A 27,336-nucleotide genomic window follows, 5' to 3' on the forward strand; every position below is an offset into this window, starting at 1 on the left:
CTGAGACTGGGAGAGGTGGTAAGGACTTGGAGGTCACAGGAATAAATGACACTAAGGGCTCAGGGGGAGTGGTTAACACCTGTAAATGGTTTCCTTTGAGGAATAAAGGGACGGGGGAAGGTAAAGCAAATGCAAAACACAATCAGAAGCAAAAATAAGTTATCAATACAGATGGTATAGTACTTACCCAATAGCTACTAAATCTTCATGATGAGGTGAGCAAGTAAGACAGAAAATTGTTCTGGGCTCTATGAAGAGGTACTGGCTGTCATTTCTGTTAAACCAGTAACAGAAAACGACTCCTTTTTCATCTCCAGATATTATTAAGTCCTTTACTCGAGGAGACCAATGCAATGCTGATATTGTATGCTTCAAAACAAAACCAACATAGAGTCATTTAAAATAATTTCTTCCTTTAATAGTTTAATGTAAAGTTCTTACTAAGATTAAGTGACTCTTTTCCTTTCCCACATTCTCTAAAAAGGCAGGTATACAAAGTAATCATCTGGTTTAGAAACAAGTTTCATTCACTCATTTATAGTTTATATCCGGAGTCTTTTTCATATTTTAGACCCGTGGGCCACATTGTCTGTTACAACTCAACTTAACTCTGTGGATATAGTCAATACTTAATGTGTGAACAATACTTAAATGGATGACTGTGGCTGTATTATAGTAAAAGTTTCAAAAAAAAAACAACAACAGGCAGCAGTGCAATTAGTTCGCTGACCTTTGGTTTATGTGTATCTCCTTCCTAAAAAGTTTCTTACAATGTAGAGCTTCGTATCTAATTAATGAACACAATTACAAAAGTTATCTTGCACAGGTGAGCTAGTGAAACTATACTTGAAGCAAAAGAACTCTCAGCACAGATATGTAATAACAGTAAGCCACGGTACCTGATGGAGTGCATGTTCTGTCACCACTGTTTTTGTCTCGACATCCCAGATTTTCACAGTCCCATCATCGGAGCTGCTGGCACAGAGGTTGTGTTGACCCGGGTGAAGAGAAAACGTGAAGCCAGAGACCCTTTCGGTGTGTCCCACCAACTCCCCTATGACTTCAAGCAAAATTAGACTTCAGATTAAAGTGCTACCTTCGATTTCTGGCAGAACCACACTGTTGTTAGATGATGCGTGGGACCTCACTTGTCCCCTGGTGTAACCAAAACATCCAGAAACCTCAAGTACTGGTGCTGGCTCTGCCACATGACTTCAGCTGAGTTATTTTATCCCCTTGAGCCTGTCTTCTCAACTGTAAAATGTTGTTGATACCCCTTGATGTGCCTAGTTCACAGGCTGAGGAGCAGCTCAAATGAAGAAATGTGATTCTTACTTAGATCTGGCCGAGGTGGTTTGGACTAGAATAACTATCTGGCCTGCCATATCCCAAGGAATAATCAAAATCTAGTTTGGAGCCTGAAAGCATCTGGTTCAACTCATTCATCTAAAAGAAACAAGTATCAAATATTTGCAGGATCTTGCTTAGGGCTTGGAGCTGTAAGCAGCTCCTAACCCCAGGAAGGCTCCTAGGGGGCCTGCCCGCACTGGGTGGGAGAGGGAGGCTACAAATGTTATAAGTGCCTGGGTCTAGACCTGGATAACTTTTCAGTAAGCGAGCAGTCCCACGTGAGAGCGCCGGGAGGTGGGACCGCTCATCCACAGCGTGGTGTAGCTCAGTATTGGGAGATCAGGACAGGACTCAGCTTAGGGATTGTGAGCAAACCTTTCTCCCTGCTTGGGCCTCAGTTTCCCCATCTGTACGGAGGTATGGCTGAAGACACCCATCGGCTCCTCCGGGGAACACAAGAAGTGCAGGAAAGGCGGGGAACAGGGGTAGTGAGTTACCTCGAAACGAGGGCGTCCCAGGGATCGCGCCTGCGCCCGGGCCCACGCGGACAAGGAAGATTGAGGTCCGCGCCGCGAACCCGAAAAGGCCCCCGGGCACAGCATCGCTGCATCGGGCGCAGTACCAGTTAGGGGAGGGTGGCAGCGTGCGCGGCTCCTGTCCCATGATCACGGGCTACCAGGGATGATGAGGGAAAGAGCCGCTAGGACAGACCGTTCACCGCCCCACGCCGTAACTGGGAAGGGGGCGGGGTTATCTTGGAGCCCCGCCTCCCCGGGACCGCTGCTACGGCGCGCACAGAGGCCCAGGCCGCACCACGCGCTCCGCCCGCCGCCCGCCGCCGTGGAGCTTGGAAGGGCGGGCTCGCGTTCTGGGCGTTTTGCCTCCCAACCTCGCCCGCGGCAGGAAGGTCTGATGCTGCCTGAGACCAGCCCTGGGCTTAGGCATTCTCGCCTCCTACAGCCAAGGCACTTAATTAAGGAATTAGACTGGTGGAATCGCCTTCTCGCACCGCGGGTTTTTTCTTTGGACCTGTTCAACTACTGTCTCATCAGTAGTTGAACACTGTGTGCTCGGGCACTTTGCTAGTTCTGGAGATGCTTTAAAGATACGTACAAGATGCCAATTAACAAAAATGTAAAAGTTCGAATCAGAAGTCAAAAAGGAAAGAGTTCGTGCAACTGGGTGGAAATGCAGGCTCTGGGTTCTTTTGCAGAATAGAGTGACTTGATTTGACTAGATGCCTACTTAAGTGCTGTGGAGGCAAAAGAATGGAAGTGTCCTTCCAACTCAAACATGACAAAAAGGCTCAGACTTCTGCACTTACACTGTCTGACGCCTGTATTGCTTGTTTGCACTGGGTATCTGGCACTCCCACATATGTAGCAAACGAAACCTGAGAGCTCTAATATATAATAGAAAGGTCAGACATATATTTGGATATGGGTAGAACCACTAATTTTGGAGCCTTCCATCTAGATCGGCTACTACTTAGTTTTGCCAGTTGTTATCTAAGAAACTAATCTATTCTAAATATGCTTTTTCATTTGAAGAGGATGATAATCCATGACTTGTTGGACTGCTGGGAGGAATACTTGAGATTTAGTGAAATGCTTGCTGGACATATGGTAGCAAGTGCCGGATGATTAACTTTTATCTCTTGTAGGTCAACCTGGAAATTAATAGGGATTAAGACATCATACTTTGTATTTGAACTGCTTTTTTTTTTTTTTAAAAAAAAGAGCTTTTCACATGATCTCTTGTGATCTTACAACAAAACTGTGCTGTAGGGATAATTATTTCTGACTACTTTGCTGGCTAGTAAACCTGAGGCCCACCCAGGTTAGGTGGCTTATTCACGGTCTGTTTTCCTAATCCTTTCAGACCATTTGTGAGGTGAGGTTTCGCATTTTTTCTGGATCCCGGTGAATTTCCGGAAACTCACTAGTTTTCGGCCTTCGTTAAATCATTCATTCCCAAGCAAGGTTAGGCTGATCACACTTTAAGCGCCGGCAGTGTGTTTGTAGTCTCCATGACAACACCGCGGGTACTGCTGGGTTTTCAGCTGGGGAGGAAATGCGGGGAATTGCGCATGCGTCTTGTCCGGACGGTGCATGAACTCGGAGGCTTCCGTAGAGAGTGGGAGGAAGATGGCGGCAGGAATATTGGAACGTTTGGGTAAGAGTTTCTTAATGATTAAAGGGCGGTAGAAGGGAGTGGAAGTGGGACTCTGAGTTGACGGCTTGTGTTATTTTGCAGGTACGTCATGGATGCAGAATCTGAGGGGGAAGCTGGCCTTGGGGTAAGTCGCCTCGGAGTTGCAGAAGGGCCCAAGGCCTCCTTACCAGTCTGTCAGTCGCTAAGAGCCTATGTGCCAGGCTCTGCTTTAGGCTCTGGGGCTATGGAGGTGCCAGCCAGAGTCTTTGCTTTGTCACCCTGTCATTCTGCCGCCGTATTGCATAGCCCTCAAGGGATCGGGATTACCTGTTACCCAAGGGATATTGTAAATGTCTCTTCTGAACAGTCTCTTCTGATCTTTCTGAACGTGGTTAGATTCTCCCAGCCATGTTGGAGCGTCCAACTTTTCTAGTTACCTCTCTAGTTATTTGCTTACTAGAGCCGGGACTATTATAGACAGCGCGGCTTACATCGGGCCTTGTAGTGCATGCTTTATATGCGTTATGTCATTCGCATAACATCCTATGCAGCATATATACTGCTATACCCATCTTTCAGACAAGGAAATTGGAGCTCCAAAAAGTAAAATAACTTGCCTAAGGTCCCCCAGTTATGGGAAGTTTTGAAGCTTTATACTGCCCTCAGAGCGTTCTTTGACCTCAGGACAAAACTGTTCTTTAAGGTTAAGGAATGCAGTTGAGTCAGGACTGACCAGAAGCCTTTCCCCTTCTCCTTTTCATTGCCCCTCTTTTGCAGTACAGTGGTCGATATTTGGAAATTGATAATTTGATTGTAAATTTGCTGATCAGTGCATTTGTTAGCCTTTATTTGGTTTATATAGGCTTTAGAGGCAGCTAAGTCATGTGTGAGTCTACTTTTTAACTGATTTGGGGAAAGTTACTTATCTCTAAGTTTCAGTTCTCATATATGATGTGGAAGTATTATTACCTACCTGAGATTTTTTAAATGAGGATTAAAGGAGATGATATGAAATATGTAATACAGTGTATGGCATATAATAATCCCACCCTAAATTTTAGCTGCTCTTGCTGTTTTTATTGTTACAAATTATTATTGAGTTCCCATTACTTTTAGCTCTGTCCTGGGTTCTTGGGTCAGGGGGATGATGAGGCGGGCTAAAGAAGAAAATAGTGGGCACTGGCCCTTACAATTTGTCTACACTTTGCTTTCTTAGATTATCTTCTATCACTCCATCCCAGCCATGCTGCTTTACTTACTGTTTCTGAATATGCTGTGCATTTACTTCACACTTGGCTTTTTCATGCTTGACCCTCACTTGCTGTCTATTACAGCAGTCCTACTGATTATTTAAAATCCTGTTCAGATGTTTCCCCTTCAGGAGGTTTTCTCAGCTCTCACTAAAAATGAAACAAATTTCTCCTTTTTTGCATGTTTGCCTTGAATACTGAATTCACGTATGCGTGTCTGTGAGCTTTTACTAGCTTATGTCCCCTGGACAGAGGGTCAGTTCTTGTTTTTCTTTGAGCTCCAACATAGAGTCTTGCACAAAGTGAGTATTTTGTTAATGTTTGTTGATTTAAATTGTCCTGCACTGATTTATACTGGGAAGCTCTGAGCAAGTAACTTAAGCAGTTTGGCTTCAGTCTTTTCATCTTTATCATACAAGAGGGTTTGATTTTTCTAGATTATCTCTAAGGCTCTTTCTAGTTCTGAAGTTATATAATTATAAGAATCCCTATTTTGGATTTTCTAATGGGAAATGATCATATAAAAACTAAGTAGAAAAGGTATAAACAATGCTCATGATAACTGTGTAAAATCTTAGAGATCATCTAATTCAGAGATTGGAAACTTTAATTACATACTCGTACAGCTGCCAGACACATAATAGAAATAAATGAGCTAGGAGAAGCGGTCCATGTAAAATGAGAGAGTGGTAGGGCCTACGGCAGTCCGTGGAGTGCATTCCTTATATGAAGGCTTTTAATTGGGTTAAGGAAACAATGCTGCTGACCAAATAAAACTTTTCTGCAGGCTGTATTTGATAGCAGGCTGGCAGTTTTCCAACTATTGAATTCCAAGTCTCCCATTTTACTGATGGATGCATTTGAGAAGTTTTGTGACTTACGAAAGGTTACAGAGTTAATACATGGCAAGCCTAGGAATAAACAAAAAATTCTCTGGTTTTCACTAGTGTTCTCTCACACCATGTGAGAGACAGAGTGATGGGCTCGCAAGAGATTTGTCTGGGGAGTTTTTTTGGGAAGAGATGACTTAAGTTTCGAGTGAAGAATACATTTTGGTGGTTTAGAAATAGAAGGGCTAGTGTAAAAGTTTGAAGGCACTAGTGACCGAGATGTACATAGGTTAAAATTCCCCACAAGAAAAAGTTGAAAATGTCATGCATTAGCAGTTTGGTGGAAAAATGACTACTGCAGTGTGATGCATTTGAATAAACAGTGGGCTACAGAAGATAGAACTGGTCTCTGCCAGGGACAAATATTGTCCCTTAACCTTTTGCTTAACTTCTCTGAGGCTCAGTTTCCTCATCTCAAAAAAATGAGGATAATATTTACGTTCGAGGGTGGTTGTGCGAATTGAGAGAATCAATAGTGAAATGTCTGTTGTAGTGCCTGGTACTGTGTAGGTGTAGTGACGGGGATGATAGCGTCATGACGTTCTTTCCAAGGAATCAGATTTTATGCTGGAACCAATCAGTAACCACTCAATACTCTTAACTGAGATTGCGTATTTCATCTGTAAGCCCTACTTTTATAGAACACATGGCCAAAAGATAAGAAACTGAAACATAAATCAGCCTCCTTTTCTATTTAGTTAAGTCACTCTTAAGAGACTTTTCCAAAGTAAAGGGTAGAAATTATCTCTGATTTTGGTTCATCTACACGCACGTGACTATGACTAGCGAGATTTGACAACCACATTGATTTTGTGCTCTTAATTAATGCTGACCCTGTCATCTGAGGGGTTGTGATTCCTTGCCTTTTAGGACAGTGGTTCTTAAATGTTTGTCACAAACCCCTTTGAGAGTGTGAGAAAAGCCACAAAACGTCTTCTCAGAAGAATGCATATTGCAGTCGTAGCTTTGCTTGTAATTTTATAATCCTCAGTCTAGGCATCTCTGCACTGGGACATCACAACTAAATATAAGCACCCGTAATGCTAGCCATGCAATGAGTACCCAGTAACGATTTCCAACGTAAGTACGTTGGAAAGCATGTTGGGCCGTGGCCCTTGCATTAATGGGTGAAATAATATTTCCCTCAGTTTATTTTGAAAAATTTCAATCTTATAGGAAAGCTGAAAAAATATTACAGTGTCTCACAAGGCACAGGACAAGCTCCTACAACAGCAAATGAACCAAAATGTTAGTAGTGCAGAGGTTGAGAAATTCTGAGCATATCGTGGTCCAGAGTGGCTGGAATTTCACTTTTTTTGTTTGCTAAACTCTTGTTCCCTTGTTTGATTGTCCTTGGCTTTGACAAAGTAAGATTATATTGAGTTATGAGAATATACATATCAATTCAATCCTTTATTTTAGATTTTAATTGAGATGAGAGGATGTTCTTGTATCTTTAAAATGTTATCAGAAGTAGATTTGAAATAAAGAATTTTTTTTACCTTCATGCATATAATAGAATGATACTCTCAAGGTTGAGCCTGAGGCCAGTATTATCTTCACTCAGGACTTGGGTGTACCTTGTAGTGAATTTCAAAATGAACTTTGAGTAATAATAGGAAGTATTTATTAGGAAGAGAGAACTTTCTCTTTCAAATTGTGACTTTAGAAAGTTTCAGAGACTCTGTTTTATCTGAATTAACTCTTAATCTTAAAATTTAGCATATATCTGTACTCTTTAATGTCTATGACTGTGGGTAGAATTTAAAACATGATGCTTAAACTTAATTCTCAAGTATTGGTAGATAGGAACACCAGAATAATGAGAGTAAGGAAATTCTTCATATGCTAGTTCCAGTATATCATCCGCTTTTGGCGTGAGCTCTGGCTACTTCACCTTACTGTGGCCCCCCACCCCCACCCCCAGTGTGTGTGTTATGTGTACAAGCACTTTGTTGAGTTGGTTCACAGCTACCTTCACTCAATTTACAGAGATACAGTGAAGCTTAAGGGATTTGGGATTCCTACTAAATGAAAGGCTATTATCAGTGGTGATATTTGAATTTCAGAATGTTAAGGTTGATCCTAAATGTCTTTCAGTGCTTTTTTTTTTTAAGATTTAACTTATATTGATTCTTTAGAATGCTAACAGTAAACTAGAGCTCTAGGCAACCTTAAAATTTAATGTTTGGAAAACAATAGCAATAACCCATGCCATCATTTTTTCTTTTTTTAATTATTGGGGAATATTGGGAAACTGTTTTTCCAGGATGTCAAGTTACTGTTTTCAATCTAGTTGTGGGGCGGGGGGTTGCAGCTCAGCTCCAAGTCTGTTTTTGCAGGATGTCAAGTCATTGTTTTCAATCTAGTTGTGAAGGGTACAGCTCACTGGCCCATGTGGGAATCGAACCAGTAACCTTGGTGTTTGAGCAATGCGCTCTAACCACTGAGCAAACCGGCTGCCCACTTGCGGCTCAGCTCCAAGCTCAAGCCGTTGCTTCTCACTGGACCATGTGGGAATCGAATCAGCACCCTTGTTTGTAAGAGCTCGCGCTCTAACCTACTGAGCCATCCGGTCACCGGTCGCCCCTGCCATCATTTTTTAATTGCACCAACTTCCTTTTCTGGAGTTTGTTTTCTCAATGACCCTTCATAGGCTTTCTCACATAAAAAGGTGTCATAAAAGCCTCAAGTTTTGAAATAGTTTTATTTTCAGTTTTGCCTTACGATTGCTTCATTTTTATCTTCTTTAATTTAGTCCAACAGCTGGCCAGGAGAGGGCGTATAGGAACTTTGGATTTAGTATACTGAATTAAGTACCCTCTTTGGAGTATTATATTAATTGAATTTGATTACAGTAATTTAGTATTTACTTGATAATTCATTTTATGAACCATTTGAGCCCTGAAAGTGTTGTAGGTATTCAGAAAGTTTTGTCATTATTAATTCATAATGCATTTAATTTGTTAAGCATCATATTTAATTCATCGAATGTGTATTGAGAGTTTGAGTGCAAGACACTGTGCTACATATGGCTGATTACGATATTGTGGTTTATATGTCCTTGACCAAATATATGTTTCTCATGTATATTTGATCTTCAGCTATAGTTCCCAGCTCCCCAAATCCTAGTATTTCCTGTGTTGATAGTGATAAAGGTGTCTTTTGTTATGTTAATGAGGTTACTTTCGGAAAGCATCCATCTATGGATGTGGGCTGGTGGCCAATGGAACCAACAATGTGATTAGAGGATTGGAAGTTTTGGTCCCACTTCCCTGACCTCCTGGAAGGGGAGAGAGGCTTGGGGATCGAATCAGTCTCCAGTGGCCACTGATTTAATCCTTCTTGCCTGTGTAATGACGCTTCCATTAAAAACCCAAAAGGACAGGGTTTGGAGAGCTGCCAGGTTGGTGGACATGTGGAGATTTGGGGAGAATGGCACTCTCCGAGAGGGCATGGAAGCTCCATGCCTTTTCCCCATACTTTGCCCTGTGCATCTCTTCTGTTTGGCTGTTCCAGAGTTCTATCCTTTTAAAACAAACTGGTGACCTAGTAAGTAAAATGTTTCTGAGTTTTGTGAGTACTCTAGCAAATTAATCGAGCCTGAGGAGGGGATATTGGGAATCTGATTTATAGCCAGTTGGTCAGAAGTACAGATAACAATGTGGACTTGTGACTGGTCCCTAAGTGTAGTGTGTGTGTGGGGGGCAGTCTTGTAAGTCTGAACCCTTAGAGCCTGAACTCTTAGAGTCTGTGGGTTCTGATGCTATCTCTGGATAGAGTGCCCGAATTGCTTGGTGTTGTGTGGGAAACCCCTCTCCCCTCCACACATTGAAACTGGGCCCAGGAACCCAAAAGAGGGCTATAGAAGGCATGGGCCTCACCCTTAAGCCACCTTTCAGACCAGTTCGTATAGGACTGGTTTCACGGAAGAAGGATTAAGGTAGAAGCCAAGGGGTTTGTGATTCCGTAACCGAGCTGTCAGCGATGAGATTGCGGACAGAATTAAGGTTTGGAGAGACCATAGAGATTAGAGATGACATAGTCCAGTTCCTCTTTTCTTAGATAAAGAAACTGAGGTCCCAAGAGGTGACAAACGGTGTACCCAAAGTTAATTACAACTTTGTAGAAACATAAATGATCATGACTATAAACACGAAAAGGTTTGACATTGTGTAATGTAAAGTTTACAGTTCACAGGTTTTATTTTTTTGGAGAACAGGAGATATTAACTGTTCAGAGGGCCTAATTTAAAATTAGTACTAGCCATTTTTCATCTACATGTTTATCATCTAGACACTGTAGGGTACTGCACATTAATTATTGATCTATCAACAACAGAATGAAGTAGGTATTATTCTCCTTATTCTAAAAGTAATAATATGTAAAATATATTAAGCCCTATTAAGTGTCAGGTGAGTATTTTACTTACAGTATCTCATTAGAGCTTCTGAAGAAGCCTATGAGGTATTTACTATTATCACTCCATTTACTGATGAGAAAACAGGTCTGGAAAGTTATGTGACTTAGCAAGGCCCTTCACTTACTAAATTAGAATTAGGATTTAGAGCCAGGTCTGCTTGACTCCATAGTCTCTCCCCTCATCTCCTGGCTTATAGTTTTATTAGGAAATCTTGCCCTCTAATATTATGTATCCTAGTTTTGTGCTTTGCATTCAAAACATTGGAACCGAATGTGGATGACAAAGGTACAGACGTTATCGGGCCCTGATCTTCATCATATGATGTAATGGTTACTTGAGATAGAGTAGGAGAAATGAGCCACTAGGAGAAGAGTAGTTCATTCAGGAGATCATGAGGGAGGAGAAAACAATGTTAGGAAACATGTGACAGTATGAAAGCATGTGCCTTATTTAGGGAACAAAGAAGATGGTGGCCATAAGTAAGCTGAAAGGCTGGGTTGGGCTTAGATTATGAAAGGCCTTCTGTGTCTTGCCAAGGAGCTCAGACTGTATTTCAGGCAGTAGAGAACACCAAAGTTAGTTGTGTTATTTGGATATATTGAGACGTATACAAAAGTAGACAATAGGATGAACCCTTATGAACCCATCACCCAACCTCAACAATTATTAACACATGGCCAATCTTGTTTTATCAATAGCCCCTACTATCCCCCCTTCATATTTTGGAACAAATCCTAGATACTGTGTTATTTCATCACTACATATCTCATTGAAAAGTATCAAATATCCAGTTAATGTTCAAATTTCCAGTAGTTAAGTAGCTGTCATACTTTTGAAATAATAGTCCGCACATAATTTCAATGTTATTTCTCTTAAGTCTTTAATCTTTAGGTTCTTTATTCAGCTCTCTTTTTTTCCCCCTTGTAGTTTATTTGTTGAAGAAAATGGGTTGTTTGTTTTGTGGAGTTTTGTACAGCTTGGGTTTTGCAGAGTACATCTTCCTGATGTGCTTGGTATGTTCCCCAGTCTCTGTATTTCCTGTATTTAATCTTAGAGGCTTAATCGATTCAGGTTTAGTTTTTGTGGAAAGACAGCGTCATGGATGGTGAGTGGTACTTTCTTTGATCAGGAGGTACATCATGCCAACTTTATCCATTAATTTCTTAGGGATTATAAAATGATGCTATTTGTCTTGCTTACTCAACTTTGAGGAATTACACAGCTCAGGTCAGGTATCCATTATGTCCTCTTAAATCTGTTTTAGGACTGGCCTGACTTGTATTACAAAGTCATTATTTATTGGCCAGTCAGAGCAGGACATCTTGGGTAAATATATGTTTATTATTTGACTTATATGGGTTATTAACTTTTTACTCTTCTTAGCCTTCGGTAAACTAGCTCTTTGTGATATTTTATGTAAAAGCAGTGTGTATTACTGAATATGTCTAGAATGTTTACACTTGTGATCCTTAAATAGTTTCTGTCAAAATGGAGCTGACGTGGTTCAGAAGATACATAAAGATTCTGCAAAAAGATTCTAAGTGTCTGTTGTTTTACAGGCTTCTTTCATCTCACAGTGTTTTACCCCAGTCACACATCCACACCAGTGCTTCTCTTGACATTTTTCGAAAATGGGAGAAGAAGAATAAAATTGTTTATCCTCCACAACTTCCTGGGGAACCTCGGAGACCAGCAGTAAGTTTGTGGTGGAACTAATTTTGATAATGTACTCTCACTCTTTTGTGACTAGCAATGATTTATTATCCATGTTAAGAAAAGAAAAGTTATATAGCAATTTGCATGATCCTTTAATTGATAAAGAAAATGTATTAGATTTATCTTTCTGGCAGTTTAAAAAGATCATGTTTGTTGTACCTATTTGTTTGCCTTAACCTCCTTGGATAGGGGCCTTAACTCCAAACTAAGCTACCGGTAATAGTTCAAGACTTACTGATTTTTGATTCCAGGAGGCTTGATGATGCTTCTTGATAATGGAGACTGAGGAGTTGGCAAAAGTGACTTAAATCATTGGCCAATATTTAAATGGTATATGGTTTTCCAATATTTTATATTTAAATATAGATACTTAGTTGTTTTGTAATTCACAAACCTTTGAACCTAAGGTTTGAATTTAATCAGATATATGTACTGGGTTTTGTCTTTAGTTGCTCAATTCTTTTGCCCTCTTCATACTGCTAGAGACTGCTCTAGTCTGAGATATAAGACTCATTTCCAGCTAAATGTGAATGTGCTGCGGAATACATTTACATCTGTTAAAAAGTTTAAGCAAGTAGTAATAGCATGAACAAGATGGAAACATTTGAATACTTAAGAAAATAAACTGTGGTAAGTACTTTAGAAATGGAATTACTGTGTTAATTATGAATCATTCCATTCAGCAAACATCTTTTAAAGACTTTTGGGATTTAAGGCGACTAGATAATCAGTACCATCCAAGTATTGTCACTTGCTTAGTTTTTGTATGAACTTGACAGCATACATTTCATTAAGATTCAATTTCTGTCTAAGTATTGGTCTGAATTAGTATAGTTTTATTTTTATAGTTTGGGGGAGTTAATTGATTTAAAGAATTCATACCTGATTGGGAAATACGAGGAGAAAGATGCTAATAGTGTAAACAAACACATTTTTCACTTTCATATTTTATCATGCCATCAGAACTTAAAAGTTAGATTTGTAACAGAATCTATGCTATTAGGTATTGACTCCATGTTGTAATTAACTAAAATTTAGAAAAAGTTACACATTTGTAAAATTATCATAAATATTTCTATAATTAATGAGCTTTCTTTACTTTTTTTTTTAACTTTTATTTTAAGTGTGTTTTTCCAGGACCCATCAGCTCCAAGTCAAGTAGTTGTTTCAATCTAGTTGTGGAGGGCGCAGCTCACAGTGGCCCATGTGGGGATCGAACTGGCAACCTTGTTGTTAAGAGCACCGTGCTCTAACCAACTGAGCTAACCGGCCGCCCCCATGAGCTTTCTTTACTTCTTACTTGAGCTCTTTGAACTTAGATATTAATTGGAAATGAAATCATAACAGTATTTGTCAGTCCAGAATCTAAGAGCAAATTTTGTATTTTGTAGTACTAGTCTTTTTTGGATATTAAAACAAATGTACTCGAGATACATCCTAAATGTTAAAATTAAAATGGTTAACAGTTGGTCATCTAGTTAACTTCAGCAAATGAAGAATAATGTCAGTACAATCGTTTGTTATGTATTAATATTGTGTTTCCTGAAACTATTTTGATTAAGTGTTTTTGAATCATTAATACTCATTATTATGCAAATGCCTGTGTGAAGACATTTGGTTTGACTTTTAGGCACTTTGGCAAAATATAATTTAGTTTTTTATTTGGCACAGATTTTGTTTGAGTGAGTAATCCTTTTGGCGACAAATTATGACTTTTGGAAAATACCTTAACATTTTCTGACTTTAAATAGTATTTGGTAAATTGACTTTGGTGTAGCACTTATACTGTTATGACTGGACTATTAATGCCCTTCCTAAATACCTACCTTATTAACAAGGAATGATTTGCTCACCTGGGCACATAGTTCATACACTGTGCCATTGTGTGCAGTGTCCCTTAGACTTGCCAATCTGCTAGCTGCAAGCATTTTAGAAATTACTTTTATGTCTAATTCAAAAGTGGGCCAGATAATATTTACCATTTTTCATTCTGATCTTTCAGCATTGGAATATATAGTTAAACAAATAATAGTGAATGGGGTAGTGATTAAATTTTATAGCAGTAAGTTAAAATGAATGTCACCAATTTAGGCATGTTTTAGGCCACTCCTGTGATTTTTAAGACTACCTGCCTAATTTAGCTAGCACAAATTTCCAAACAATACCGATTCTTTTTTTTATTTAATTAAAATTTATTGGGATGACAATTGTTAGTAAAGTTACATAGATTTGAGGTATACAATTCTGTATTACATCATCTATAAATCCCATTGTGTGTTCACCAGCCAGAGTCAGTTCTCCTTCCATCGCCATGTATTTGATCAATACAGATTCTCATGTAGACTTGATCTTACCTGAGGCTTCCTCATGGTAAAGAAAATAAGCCAGAGAGAAATTAATAGGGTTTCTTCATAGTAGTGATGCTTTGTTAATTTGGGCTTGAGTTTACTTTTTGCAATATCTTTGAAGGAAGCTATTTCAAATAAAAGTGTAGTGAGACTGTATCAAAACTATTGGAATAACCATTTCTATAAGAGGCATATTTTAAATTTATGGATTAATTGAAGCATTAATAAAAAGTCATGCTTATACATAAGGCTCTAATTCCCATAAAGCTCTAATAAGGACTTTTATTAGGTGACACTGTCTCATTGTTTGATTTATTATGTGCATTGAAAAACAAATTAACTTCTTTAAAAGTTACTGGTTTAGATGTTTCATAATTTAGACTTACTTCATTTGAATAACTATTTTGTGCCTCATGTCCTAACTTTACCTCATGTAAGATCTAGAGGTTAGTTAATAGCAGTGACATTTAACCCAGGTCTTCTGATCTACAGCGTTACCGTGTTATTTGTTATGATAGGCTTATTTACTGAGACTTTGTCTGCTTTGTCTTCAGAAAGTGCCTTTAAACATTGCACCTGCCTAAAGTCAAAGTTGAACTTTTTAGTTTTAGAAGAGAATTATTTTTTTTAAACAAAATTGGAAGATAATCATACAATTCAGGTTTAAAGGTAGCCTACCATGGGATACCAAGAATTGAAAGTTCTCTATATAGAAGATTTTTCTGAGTATATTGATTTTCGCAGATTAATGTTATCAGTCATGGCAGTTCCTCTGTCCTCTCTTGTGCTCCTAGGACTCTTTATTGCTGAAAATGTAATTAGACCGTTGCTACAGTTTTCAGTCTGTCAGCTTCTATTGCAACTGAAATGAAATCTGCTACATATTAACAGATGGCCACTTGAGAAAACTCTGTTATTTCTAAGGTATTTGAAAATTTCCTGCAGGAGTCAGAATGTTAGAAAATTCTGTGGTCTTGATATCGTTTGCCTTGACAAGTGCTTTTTTAATTTTTTAAAAGTGGCAGTATGTACTTAACTATAAGCTTTAGATGTTTCATAATTTAGACTTATTTTTACTTCATTTCAATAACTATTTTGTGCATTACATTCTAACTTTACCTCATTTATTGCATTGGTTAGTCAATAACATATAGTAGTGGAAAGAATGTGAGTTTTAGAGTCTTAAGTGGAACTTTGAAGATACACCCAGAGATTGTATGAGGCACTTCTCATACTTCCTGTATGATATTTTGGCTTCTAGCTCTGTCTCTCACAAGCATTGTGGTCTTGGACCAGTCACTTGATTTCTCTGATTTTTCACTTTGTAAAATGTTTCCTCTCCCAACTCAAAGTTAGATCAAATGAAATAATGGGCTTGAAAATTCTTTTTGAACTGTAAATTGTTTAATGGATGATTGAGTTAAAGCTTAAATGGGATATACCTACCACAATAAGTGGAAGATAATAAAAGCTAACATTTACTAAGATCGTTCCATGTGCTAGGCACTGTAAAGTGCTTTCTTTACATAGGTTATTTTTATTTAATCCTTATTGTAGTTTTAGGAGGTAGGTACTATTTTCATTTTAAAGAAGGAGAAATTTAGGCAGAGAGAGGTTAAGTAGCTTGGGTTCTGTAGCTAGTAAGCGGTAGAGCTAGAACTTCAACTCTGGCAGTCTGATTCTAGAATCTATGCTCTTGACCAAACACTTAGAGTATTGGCTTTCCTATGAAAACAGTTATTTTGTCCATTTTACCATTGTTCTTTTCACTAACAGGAAACTATTTTTCTTGTTGTACCTTTTCTTTTTTGAAATACTTTCATGTAAATCTTTTACTGTTCCTCTGGATAGAAATGTTGTACATATTGGCACAAACTAGGCAGTTTATAGTTTCTATTCCTCTCTTAGTAATCTTTTTAACATGATGAAACTTTGGAAAATGACAACTTTGTGTAGGGAAGAAATATGTCCAAATTTTAAATAATGTTTTTATTTCTTACAGCAGTATTTTCATTAGGCATAGCAAGTAAAAACTTTTTATTAACAGTATGTGACTATCATTTTGACATAAACTTACTTTTTTTTTTCTATTTTTAAGGAAATCTACCATTGTCGAAGACAAATTAAGTATAGCAAGGACAAAATGTGGTATTTGGCAAAATTGGTAAGCTAAAAAGACTACTACCATATAATACTTAGGAAAAGAAGCTATGAATTTCTGCCCAGGATTTGAAAAATAAAAAAAATTTGCCCTGATTTCTCTAAAAAGTCAGGAATATAATTGCATGTTCAGACAATTGATAGGTAATCCAAAAATGATTGCTAAGAGATGGGTGATTTTGCTTCATTTTTTTACTTTTCTTCTGAGAAACAAAGTCACATTGGATTCATAGATATTTATAACAAAGGCATCAGGAATCTGGCTATAACCAGAGAATCCAGAAAACAAGCTTACTCACCTGTAAAAGTTGATTCAACCCGTTTCCAAACTGTTGCTTTCTAAGTTTTTCTGTGGAAAATGAAATTTAGGTATGAGAGGAGACCAAAGCAGCAAATAGACATGTGATGCCCTTATCCTGTAGGAGAAAGAGATGCTTTTAATGCCTCATGTGGTCCTGGCCAACCCATGACCTCTCTCTGTCATGTCTGCCCTCTCTTTTAATATTAATGAACATATCAGCAACCGAGGTTTTTATGATTAATATGTTTAAGATTTTGGCTTAAAGAGGGTGGCGTCCTTTCTCAAACTTGTTTTCTTTTGCCTATATTTAGTAAGCTGTTTTAATTTTTAATTATTGAAAAACTTTTCCTAGTTTTGTTGAGATATAATTGACATATAACTACTTAGCTACTTTTAGAAGTTATTTGGATTATGTAAGACTTTTGCTTTTTGTTTAAAAGGAATCATTGACTTTGTAAACTAACTTGTTTATTTTCTCTTGTTTGTCACCCTTTAATTCTAGATACGAGGGATGTCCATTGACCAGGCTTTGGCTCAGTTGGAATTCAGTGACAAAAAAGGGGCCCAGATAATTAAAGAGGTAAACTGAGATTTTGGGGGAGGGGTGCATAACTATTTTGCAGGTGTTAGTAAGCTCAGTGTAAATCCTGAATTTTCTGATGTAAATTCATAGCTTTTATAATACAGACTTAGGGCACTCAGTTTCATTAGTGCCCTTGTATGTTAGGAATGTTGTGTGTTTTAAGCATTTTATTTTTCCTGAGATACTTTTATGTGCATTAGACATTTTTATTTTACTGTTTGTGAAGTGATAAATCTTATTTTTAATGATTAGGTCTTGAGAGCTTATGATTTTACAACTAATTGAGTGGAAAGAGCACTGGACTGGGACTCAGGAGACTTTGAATCCAGTCCTGGCACTGATATTTCTATCGCGACTATTGGCAAGACACTTAGTCAGTCTGGTCTCATTTTTCTTATCTGTAAACCAGGTGGGATTTGGATTAGATTCTCCTTAAAGGCCCAGCTGTAAATGTAGCTGATTCACTGAGTGCAAATGTGCTAATGATAACTGCACTGATTCTGGTTCCAGAAAGCCAGATTGAGGACATCTAGGGGTATCAGCATTATTTCCTGGACTTCAGTTAACTCTCTCACCTAAAGTCAGATCTGATCTTTTCAGTTTAGTAGTTGAATAGTTGAGATTGATGGATTCAGACTTCTAAGAGGGTCCATTGTAATGCCTGTATTTAATTCAGTTCAGAATACAGTTACTAAGCATCTGTGTGTACCGGCCTTGTACTGTCTTCTTTATCTTTAAAAGAGTGAAAGACCTGGTTTCTCTTATTTCTGACAATTGTCCTGTTTTAAAAACTGTGTTCTGGAGGAAGTTAATCTAATTCAAAAGGTTTATAGAGTTTAAATTTAATAATTCTAAAGGAAATTTTCAAGTATGATTTTTCTCTACTTGTCTGATGTTGTTAATGGTTACTTTAGATTGAAGGTTTAAGAATTTTCAATAAGATTTAACTCTTGAGCTTCTTGAACTTTTGGCGAGTCTCAGACTCAAAGACATAATATTCATTACCAAGGGTACTGCTACAAGGGCTGCTATAGCTTCCTTCACAGCTCACACCTTCCATTTAAAACAGCAGAATGGACTGTGTTCCTAGCATTTGTAGTCTGAGGAAGGAAGTACCCCTTTTCCTTAGTACTGTTATCATTTGATATTTTCTTTTTAAAATTGACTATAAAATGGAGACATGTGATTAACAGTCATTACAGAGATAGCAACAATAGATGAGAAATTTAATTTCATTTTAGTTCAGAGTCAGCCATGTGAATGAATGCCTTTCTTTTCCTTGTTTAAGATTCTTTTAGAAGCACAAGATATGGCAGTGAGAGACCACAATGTGGAATTCAGATCCAATTTATATATAGGTAAGATCTTTTATATTTTTAGCATTGGAAAATGTCTTCTAATAGTGATGTGAAGTTTTTTATCTAACAGTGTTGATATCTGATTACTTAGGACTGGGTTTGCCAGTGAAAATTGCTAGTAATAGCTTATTCCTTAGCCTTCAGCATACTAATGTTAATCTGTGTAAATGGTAATTACTGTTACCTGATCTCTAATGAGACTGAAATCATGAAACCTATTGGCAAGAATTTTTGAATAATGGATACCAAAATGGTGCATAGAATGGTCCTTTAATTATAATAAAACTAAGAAAGAACATACTGGGTTTTTTTTTTTTTTTTTTAATTAAACTATCTTTGTCTTTTTTTTTTTATTGGGAAATATTGGGGAAGAGTGTGTTTTTTCAGGGCCCATCAGCTTCAAGTCAAGTCATTGTCCTTCAATCTAGTTGTGGAAGGCGCAGCTCAGCTCCAAGTCCAGTCGCCATTTTTAATCTTAGTTGGAGGGGGCACAGCCCACCATCCCATGTGGGAATTGAACCAGCAAGCTTGTTGTTACAAGCTTGCATTCTAACCAACTGAGCTATTCGGCTGCCCCACTGTTTTTTTGTTGTTGTTTTTGTTTTTAATATAACTGATTTTTTTAAATAAATGAATTCTTTGTCAACCCTAAGGAGGTAAATAAAGGATCATGGGTGGACTTAAAAAAAAATCTTTATTTATAATGTGCCAAGCCAGGTGCCTAATCCATAAAGCTGTTCTATCGTTGAACCTTCCAATTATCAGACTGGAAAATCTGTTGAATTATAAATGCAATTATAGATGACCCAGATGTATTTGTTTCCCTTTGGTATTAGTCCCTGAAGCATTACCTTGGGTTTTGTATGCCTATTCCACATCAAGTTAAGCTAATGTAAGTGAAAATGCTTTGGGAAGCATTTGTACAAAATGGAAGGAATTTTTTTGTAGTGTACCTTCACACAGTTCTTTTTCCAGAAAGAGACCGACGTTTATTACAAAGCTCTCTTGCCCCCTCCCAACACCACAGTAAAGTGGAGCAGTAGTTGGAGTTAATGTTTTCCTCTCACTTCAGTAGCAATTACTCGTAACCTCAGCAGTTTTGTAATCCAACAAAGACGTTGCTGTCGAAGCAAAAATTTCTCCCTCTGCCAAACCTACATGTAAGAAGAATTGTTTTATCTAAAGGTATTTTAAATTCAAGATATGGAGAACTGCTACTCGCCAAATAGAGAAAAACAGGCTGAATCATTACGGGGCAAATTAGTTGTGCCTTATAATTTTCACAATTAGAGTAAAAAAAAATCATCTAAATTCCACTTTGTCACATAACCTGTGCCCTACTGGATATATGTATTCTGGTTAAGTTAAAATCTCACCTGGAATTGATGCTGTGACCACACCTACTTTTGAAATTCAAAGGAGTTAAGATTTTCAATTGAAATACCTTATTTTAAAGCTGAATCTTGTATAACTAAATATATTGTGGTACATGCAAAGATGTAGAGGGAAATCAACACGACAACTCAGAAGATGCAGGGCCACAGTTCATCAGGAGCATTTTCTTTTGGGAGCAGCATGGCTAGATAATGGTGGGAAGGCCCGCAATCATTGGAAGAGGTGAACTGGATGGAGAGCAAGACCATTTGCTTACAACCTCTTGGTGACCCTTCCTGCTCTGTGACTGAATAGCAAATCAAATTTAATTTTATTCAGTTTCATAGGAGTGTGGGCTTCTTAGTTAATAGGCAACACTTTGTAATGGAATTCGGGTACCAATGAAATAGAATTTGTCTTTAAATCCGTTTCGGTAATTGTAGTAGAGAGAGATAGGGTAAGGAGCTTTAATCCTGTCCTCCCAAATGAATGAGCAAAGTCCAGTGTTGCCATTAAGGAAAAATAAACTCAGCTAATCCTACGTGTATGTGAATGGGCCTTTAATTCACTGGTCTCTTTATGCACATTTCTGCTGAAAAATACCTGCCCCACCTGCACCCTCTTTTTATCTAGTTCCGTGTACAAATCTTTTTTTTAAATTAAAGTTTATTGGGGTGACAATTGTTAGTAATGTTACATAGATTTCAGGTGTACAATTCTGTAATACACTGTGTATATCTCACATTTTGTGTCCACCACCCAGAGTCAGTTCTGTTTCCGTCACCATATATTAGACCCCGTTTACCCTCTTCTAGAGCCACTCCCGCCAAATCGCTTTTCTTAAGTAGGGCTAATAGTTTGAATTTGTCTTAAGATTTTAAAAACTCAGTTGTTAACTATTTTGTTGCCTGATTCCATTATGAATGAGAAAGAGATGAGCCATCTCAAGAAGATTAAGTATCTCACCATGACACCTCAGACGTGTTATCCTTGTGTTTGCAAACTGCCCAGCTAAGAATCATCTGAGGGTCTCATTAAAAATACAGATTCCCAGGCCTCCCCACAGACTCACTGGATTGGAAACTCCAGGAGAGAGGCCTGGGTAAGTACCCTAAGTGATTCTTACTTATAAAATGTGGGAAACTGATTTATCTTACTGTATTCTTAGAAAATGCCTAGACATTTCATTCCGTAGACTTCTTTTGGAGTTTTGAAAGACTAGCTACTTGTTGGCTACCATTTCAGCTCAGCAATGGTTCTTTGAGTCCCCTGAAATAAGTAAGTCTAGGCATTTTAAGGGAAGTGCATTTTGGTAGCATATGTTCTCATTATATGGTAATTCCTTCAAATGCTGTCATCTGTCTAAAGCTAATATCTGGTGTTGCGTGACCATAGACTTTGAAAATTCATTTCCTTTTCAAACTTATAATGATGACTAATGACACTCTGAGTAGCCTTAACAAGTGGACACGGACTAATAAAATGTCACTGCTTACTGATTCATGGCATCTAAAGTGATTCACTTCAGAGAAAGTGATCTACTGCACATCAAGTATTCTGGGCTCAGAGCGACGAAGTGCGGAGGGGGTGTTTCTAGTGTTGAAATGTCAAGGTTCTCATTTACCTCAATGCTAGTACTAGGAAATACTGACAATATTTTAAATACCTGGTACCCATTGAGCATTATCTTTAGAAGAGCATTATCTTTGGCACTGTCTTTAGAAGGTTGTTCCCCTTTTTGAGATGTCTTAATGTTTTTTCTTTCATTCAAAAAGTATTTGAGTACCTCCAATGTGCATACCGCCTACACAGTCAGGTGGTGGTGTGTCTTTTATAGCAATTTAAAACACTTAGTACATGCAGTTTTGTTCTTTGGCAGAAATAGCCCTTTGGAAGTATACATAAATTATTCTTCTGAGTTGAAACAAAACCATGTTACACTATTAGTATTATATGTTCTTGGAAAACTTTGTAACTTATTTTAGAATTTGAGCATATTTACCAGAGATGTCTGTATGGCAAATATGATATTAATTAGACGAGGCTGTGTTTCAAAATCATTTCTGTTCCTTGTGGAGCATGAACTTCTGCAGCAATACAAAAAGAGTAGAAGTTTGGTTGAGGAAGTGACTTTCCAGGAGAAACATGAATACATACACCAGGTAGCAAGCATATGGTTTGGGACCAAAGAGAGTAATAGATAAATGGTATTGTTGGAGTAGTGAAAAAGAAGTCTGTATGGGTTAGAATAGGCATGGATATTTTTTAGAAAAATTCGACTTTTGAAGATAGGCTTTTGGGGATCTGAGAGTGTTCAGGAGAAAGGAAGATTGTCCAGGTGAGGTAACCACATACGCAATGGCACGTAGGTTAGACTGAGCACTAGTTGTGTGATGTGATGAGTAGAATAATGTAAAGGAGGTAGAGGGTTGAGCTAGAACAGATAGACTCGAGAGGGTGGCTTGGATCTAGAGTCCAGAGGGCTGAACGGGGCAGTGTGTGGCATTTGGTTATAATTGTATCAAAGAGGAACCACAGGAAGTTTTTGGGTAAGAGCTCTATGTTATTAAGGCAATGATTTAAGACTATTAACTGTGGGCGTTGGTTTTGAAATTGTGCTATGGGGCCTCTAGGGGTGGGGCCTGGGGCAAACAGGAGGGCTCCTTGATATCTTGGTCACTGCTGTGTCCTTGGAGCCCAGGACAGGGCCTGGTACCTGGTAAGAACTCAGAGGTATTTGTTGGGTGAATGAAGGGCACAGTTTGGAATCTCTCTCTGTTTCAATTGGAACTGATCCACATGGCAGTGGGCTTCACATATTGTTTCGTTTTAATTGAAATGGTTCCATACTAATGCAGTTTGAAAACCCTAACATACAGAATTAATGGAAGAGAGACCGGAAGAGGGGAAACCAGAAATCACTGTGGAATCTGTACTAAGTCCTGACTTCACTCAGACCTCAGCGTGGCTGAGTTACGATTCCGACTACAGTGTGTTAAAGAATCCTGGTGTTTCAGAAAGATTAATGTTTTTGTTTTGACATGAAAAAAGGATGGCATTATGTGCCCTAAAGCTTGGCAGATGATATTTTATGGCTTGAGGATGAAATGGTGACTGGCATTTAGCGGGTATTGAGCATCTATTCTTACGTGTTTCGGGGAAGAGGGAAGGAAAATGGTAGCGAACATGGACCTGATAGTGCTGACCGCTGCGTGTTGATGGGTGATGTAGTGCTTGCTGCACAGGTCGTGTTGATACTTCCTTCACTGGAGTCGTGTTTCTTACCCTCAGAGTATTTGGAAATCGGGGCTCAACTTGGGTAGCGTAGCAATGTTGGATAGGAGCAGCCATCCTGTTTGTAAAATATTTTTTAGAAGTTTTCTAAACCCTTCCCAGCATCACTGTTCTTATTAGGTGGTTTCTACCTGACAAGTTCATCCAGGAACTGGGTGGCACTTCATTATAAAGTGATTTGTGTAATGCTGCTTTCTCTTTGGAAATTCTTTAAAAAAAAAATTTTTTTTATTGAGGTATAATTGACATACGACGTTATATTAGTTTCAGGTGTACAGCATGATTTATTAATTGTATATATTGTGAAATGATCACAATTAAGTCTAGTTATCATCCATCACTACACATAGTTGCAGAATTTTTTTTCATGTGATGAGAACTTTTAAGATCTACTTGCTTAGCAACTTTCAAATATACAATACAGTATTATTAACTGCCCTTGCCGTGCTGTCCATTACATCCCCATGACTTATTTATTTTATAACTAGAAGCTTGTACCTTTTGACCACCTTTACCCATTTTGCCCCCCAACCCCTCCACTTTTGGAAATTCTTAAACTCATTTCTTTAGCACCCAATAGATGAAGTTGATGCAAGGGCAGTAGTTCTCTCCTTATCTCACTGAGACCCAAGGCAGTTTCCTGAATCACTTTATCTTTAGCTTTCTCTTTGGCAAAACTCGGATGCTCCTGCTCAGACCCATTCATGAGACGATTGTAGTTAGATGATTGTCAAACACATACTTTGATATTGTTCTTATATTTTTAAAGTTATGTCACAGTAAGAATATAAATATTGTGAGTATTGAAGTGGCTTAATTTGTTGTCTATAGATTTTACCTTTTTAAAAGGCCTATTAAATTAACTAAAATAGTAACTGATGAAATAAATTCAGAAAATAGTAGAAGGTGGTTAGTACTCTGATTTACTGTGGGTGAACAGGTTACTTATGTAATATTTAAAAGATTTCTTCAAAGTTTACGAGGTCCATCTTTGACATGCAGAATGGGGGATGGGAGGGGAGGGGGCTGTTGTGATATGGGAGTTTCTAAGACTGAATCAGAATTATTTGGGGGGCGCAGAGGTGGTGGTATTTGGTCAGGATGTAATTTCCAAGGCCACCCCAAATATTCTAAATTAGAATCTCCAGAGATGGCGTCTCAGCAGCAGCATTTACAGTGCATTCCCTAGGTTAGTGTGATACAGTTCGCCCGAGGACCAGCATTTGGGAACCATTAGTTCCAGGGGCTTCTCATCGAATTAGAATAAAATGAGAACTCCTCGCCTCCACCTACAGGGCTCTACGTAATCTTGCCTTCATCTCTGATCTCTTTCCCATGTTTGTACCACTCTTGGCCTTGCTGACCGTGTTTCAGCAGGCTGGTCTTCTTTCTGTTCCTAAAACAAGCCAAGGACATTCCCACCATTGGGCCTTTGCATGTGCTGTTCCATCTGCCTGGAACACCTCGGCCCTAGATGTTTGCGTGGATGATTCATTCTGGTCTTAGATCAAATGTCTCCTCCTCCTGACAACCCCCGAATCTGAAGTTGCCTTCCAACACCCCATCAATCTCTGTCGTTTCAATGTTTTATTCATAGCACCTGTCACTAACTGAAATGATCATATTTATTTTCTGTCTTCTCTAAAATGTGTGCTGCAGAGACAGGGCCCTTGCTAGTCTGTTCACTCTGGTGTGTCCAACTCCTCGAAGAGAGCCTGGTCCTTAGTAAGTACTCAGGAGGCACTTGTTTTGCGACAAACCTGCTCAGGCCAACCAGCGAGCTCATAGGCTTAGGATCCAGTTGAAGGAAGGGCAGAAGCTGCTCAACTGATTGCGCTGCATCTTGTGGATACAGTCATTTCCTATAATTCTCTTTTTCTTCCTTGTCTAGCTGAGTCCACGTCAGGGCGAGGCCAGTACCTGAAACGCATTCGATACCACGGCAGAGGTCGCTTTGGGATCATGGAGAAGGTTTATTGCCATTATTTTGTGAAGTTGGTGGAAGGCCCTCCACCTCCACGGGAGGCACCAAAGACAGCGGTCACCCACGCCAAAGAGTATATTCAGGAGCTTCGAAACCGGACCATCATTCACACTCTATGATGGGGAATTCAGACTCCACAGTGTATATAGTTTGCCATTTATGTCCTAAAAACAGATAGCAATTAAAGACAGATGCTTTTTATGATTTGTCATTGAGTTATTGAAGTGACGAAGTATAACTGCTAGTTTTACAAGTATGAGTATTTTATAAGGTTGCCCATCTCTCTTGAGCCTCTGGGAATATTTTATGCACTTGCAACTTGGGACGGAAAATCAGCTTTAAACATAGTAACAGACTATAATTCAGAAGGCTTTTTTGAATACCTTTTGAAGGAAATATTAACTTTCCTGCAGGTGGAAGTTTTGATTTTGGACTTGAGTAGAATGTTACAAGATAAGAAAGCTTGTCCTTATTTCACTTGATTTTCTCTTGGGAATAGGGGAGGGGATGGTGAAGTGAGCATAACTGCATGTTGTTTCATTGCAATATTTTAGGGCATTCTGTGGTTCTGTTTTCCCTTCTACTGTTGGTACAGGCCAATGGGTGAGGGATTGTATTTTCCTTTACTGTTTTAGCAGTAACTTGAAATTATAGGAGTCTATTGGATATATTAATCTAAAACTCCAAAAACCCTTTAACTCAAAGTTTTCTTGTAGTTTAATAAAATCTGTTTCTATGTCTCTTTCTAACAATGCTTTCTGTTGCTTGGATATTTTGTTTAGGATGATTCATTTTTCAGTGTGAATTCGGTTGCCGAGAGAGGAATTGAACCAGTCTCAGCGTTGCATTCTAAAAGGAGGCAGTAGGTGGCACTCACTCACTCTTATTAACAGAAAATTGTTCGTATTAAGTTAGTGTTCAGCTCTACCGGGCTCTGCCTGATACACTTGTGTTCACTGACAAGAGGCACTCTGTCCACGGCCCTCGTCCAGTGTTTCTCAGACTTACATGGAGAGGGAGAATCTGGGTGCTTGCTTGTTAGTGCAGACTTCTGAGTCTTGCCCCAGTGATTCTGATTCACTAGGTCTTGTTCCAGAAATCTGTTTTAAGCAAGCACTTCCAGATGATTCTGTTGTAGGGGACCATACTTCGAGAGCAGTCCTCTAGTCAAATGAAGAATGTTGTTTTAGTGCCATGTTTTAAGGTGGCATTAACAATAGGTACTATTGGAACCTCATTATTTACCAAGCTCTGTGCTAGTATTATTTTATGTTACTCTTCACAACATCCTACAAATGTAGGCGTTATTTTGCCACTTTCTAAAGGAAGAAACCAAAGCACACAGAATTTGAATAACTATCTCAGCATCACAGAGCTTATAAATATTGGAGCTTTATTTAAGCTAGGTTTCTCAAGTACTGGTTCTGCATACCTAACGAATATGCACATGGGTTTTTGTGCCTCTCCAGTGAACTGAATGTATAGATAAAAAGGCAAAGGGCTCAGTGGAATAAGCTACTGATGCTTAGGACAGACTCATTCTGCGGCCCTCAGCTGTTGTCACATGGAATCATGGACCGATTACAATCACGAGTGGTAACGGCGACCTGTACTGTAGTGCTGGTGTACTCAGTAAGCGGAAGGAAGACTGAGCAGGTCCTTTCCCTCCCTCTCCTCTGTTTCATCCATGTGTAAAACAAGAGGCTCCGTGTTCTTCAGAATCACTTGAAGAACTTGTTAAAAAATGCAAATTCCTAGGCCCTACTCTCAGACTGAGTCAGAATGCAGTGTGGGAGACCAGAGGCCTTGCACTTTTAACAAACGCCCTAGCGCTGTGCATGCTGGGGAATCACCGGTCTAGTGACTCTCTCTGCTCTCTTGGTGCAGATGGTCCATGAGCCTTTGCCTTGGAGTTTTGACTTGCTTGGGTGTTACTAAAATGAGCCAGGTGGTGATGTGGACTCTAACTATAAATTATGTAACTGAAGGTACTGCTTCAATCAGGCTGGTAAAGCTATTCTGACAAAGTTAAGGACAAAACAGACCCTGGATTCTAATGAAGAAATTTTGCTTGGGCTCTATCTTAAGCCTTCATTTGGAACTGCTGGTGTGTTAAAAAGTGTAATAATAGTTAACACGTAGCAGTATATC

General features: G+C 38.7%; 2 protein-coding genes across 7 annotated transcripts in view; one reads left to right on the top strand and one right to left on the bottom strand.

Moving 5' to 3' along the window:
• The window catches only part of GEMIN5 (gem nuclear organelle associated protein 5), a 34,055-nt gene extending 31,946 nt beyond the window's left edge, over positions 1-2,109 (bottom strand). For 2 of the 4 annotated variants that reach the window (XM_074313824.1, XM_074313823.1), the window contains exons 1-3: positions 1,848-2,109; positions 900-1,060; positions 188-369 (exon numbers count right to left, since the gene is read on the bottom strand). In XM_074313824.1, coding sequence (XP_074169925.1) covers positions 188-369; positions 900-1,060; positions 1,848-2,013 — 509 coding nt within the window. In that variant the 5' untranslated portion in view covers positions 2,014-2,109. The remainder of the gene's footprint in view (positions 1-187; positions 370-899; positions 1,061-1,847) is intronic. The other 2 variants (XM_019750409.2, XM_019750408.2) reach the window with 1 other exon arrangement.
• A 1,302-nt stretch (positions 2,110-3,411) lies between these two features.
• MRPL22 (mitochondrial ribosomal protein L22) lies at positions 3,412-25,389 on the top strand. 3 transcript variants are annotated; one of them, XM_019750406.2, is made up of 7 exons: positions 3,412-3,525; positions 3,607-3,649; positions 11,627-11,762; positions 16,230-16,295; positions 17,095-17,172; positions 18,464-18,533; positions 25,093-25,389. In XM_019750406.2, exons 1-7 carry the CDS (start codon positions 3,462-3,464, stop codon positions 25,302-25,304), a joined length of 669 nt encoding a protein of 222 aa, XP_019605965.2. In that variant the 5' UTR covers positions 3,412-3,461; the 3' UTR covers positions 25,305-25,389. The 3 variants fall into 3 exon arrangements, with proteins under 3 accessions (XP_019605965.2, XP_074169930.1, XP_074169929.1); XM_074313829.1 differs by lacking the exon at positions 3,607-3,649 and having other exon boundaries at positions 3,425-3,525; XM_074313828.1 differs by lacking the exons at positions 3,412-3,525; positions 3,607-3,649; positions 11,627-11,762 and adding an exon at positions 14,926-15,055.
• Positions 25,390-27,336: the final 1,947 nt, after the last annotated feature.

The sequence above is a fragment of the Rhinolophus sinicus genome, linkage group LG10 (genome assembly GCF_036562045.2).
Source record: "Rhinolophus sinicus isolate RSC01 linkage group LG10, ASM3656204v1, whole genome shotgun sequence".
In the NCBI taxonomy this organism is placed as follows: Eukaryota; Metazoa; Chordata; class Mammalia; order Chiroptera; family Rhinolophidae; genus Rhinolophus; species Rhinolophus sinicus.

Excerpts from the sequence above, each read along its gene's own strand:
- MRPL22 (XM_019750406.2), top strand. The coding sequence starts at position 3,462 with ATGAACTCGGAGGCTTCCGTAGAGAGTGGGAGGAAGATGGCGGCAGGA. Across the intron at positions 16,296-17,094 it reads TGTGGTATTTGGCAAAATTG|ATACGAGGGATGTCCATTGA; the intron begins GTAAGCTAAAAA and ends CTTTAATTCTAG. Across the intron at positions 18,534-25,092 it reads CAGATCCAATTTATATATAG|CTGAGTCCACGTCAGGGCGA; the intron begins GTAAGATCTTTT and ends TTCCTTGTCTAG.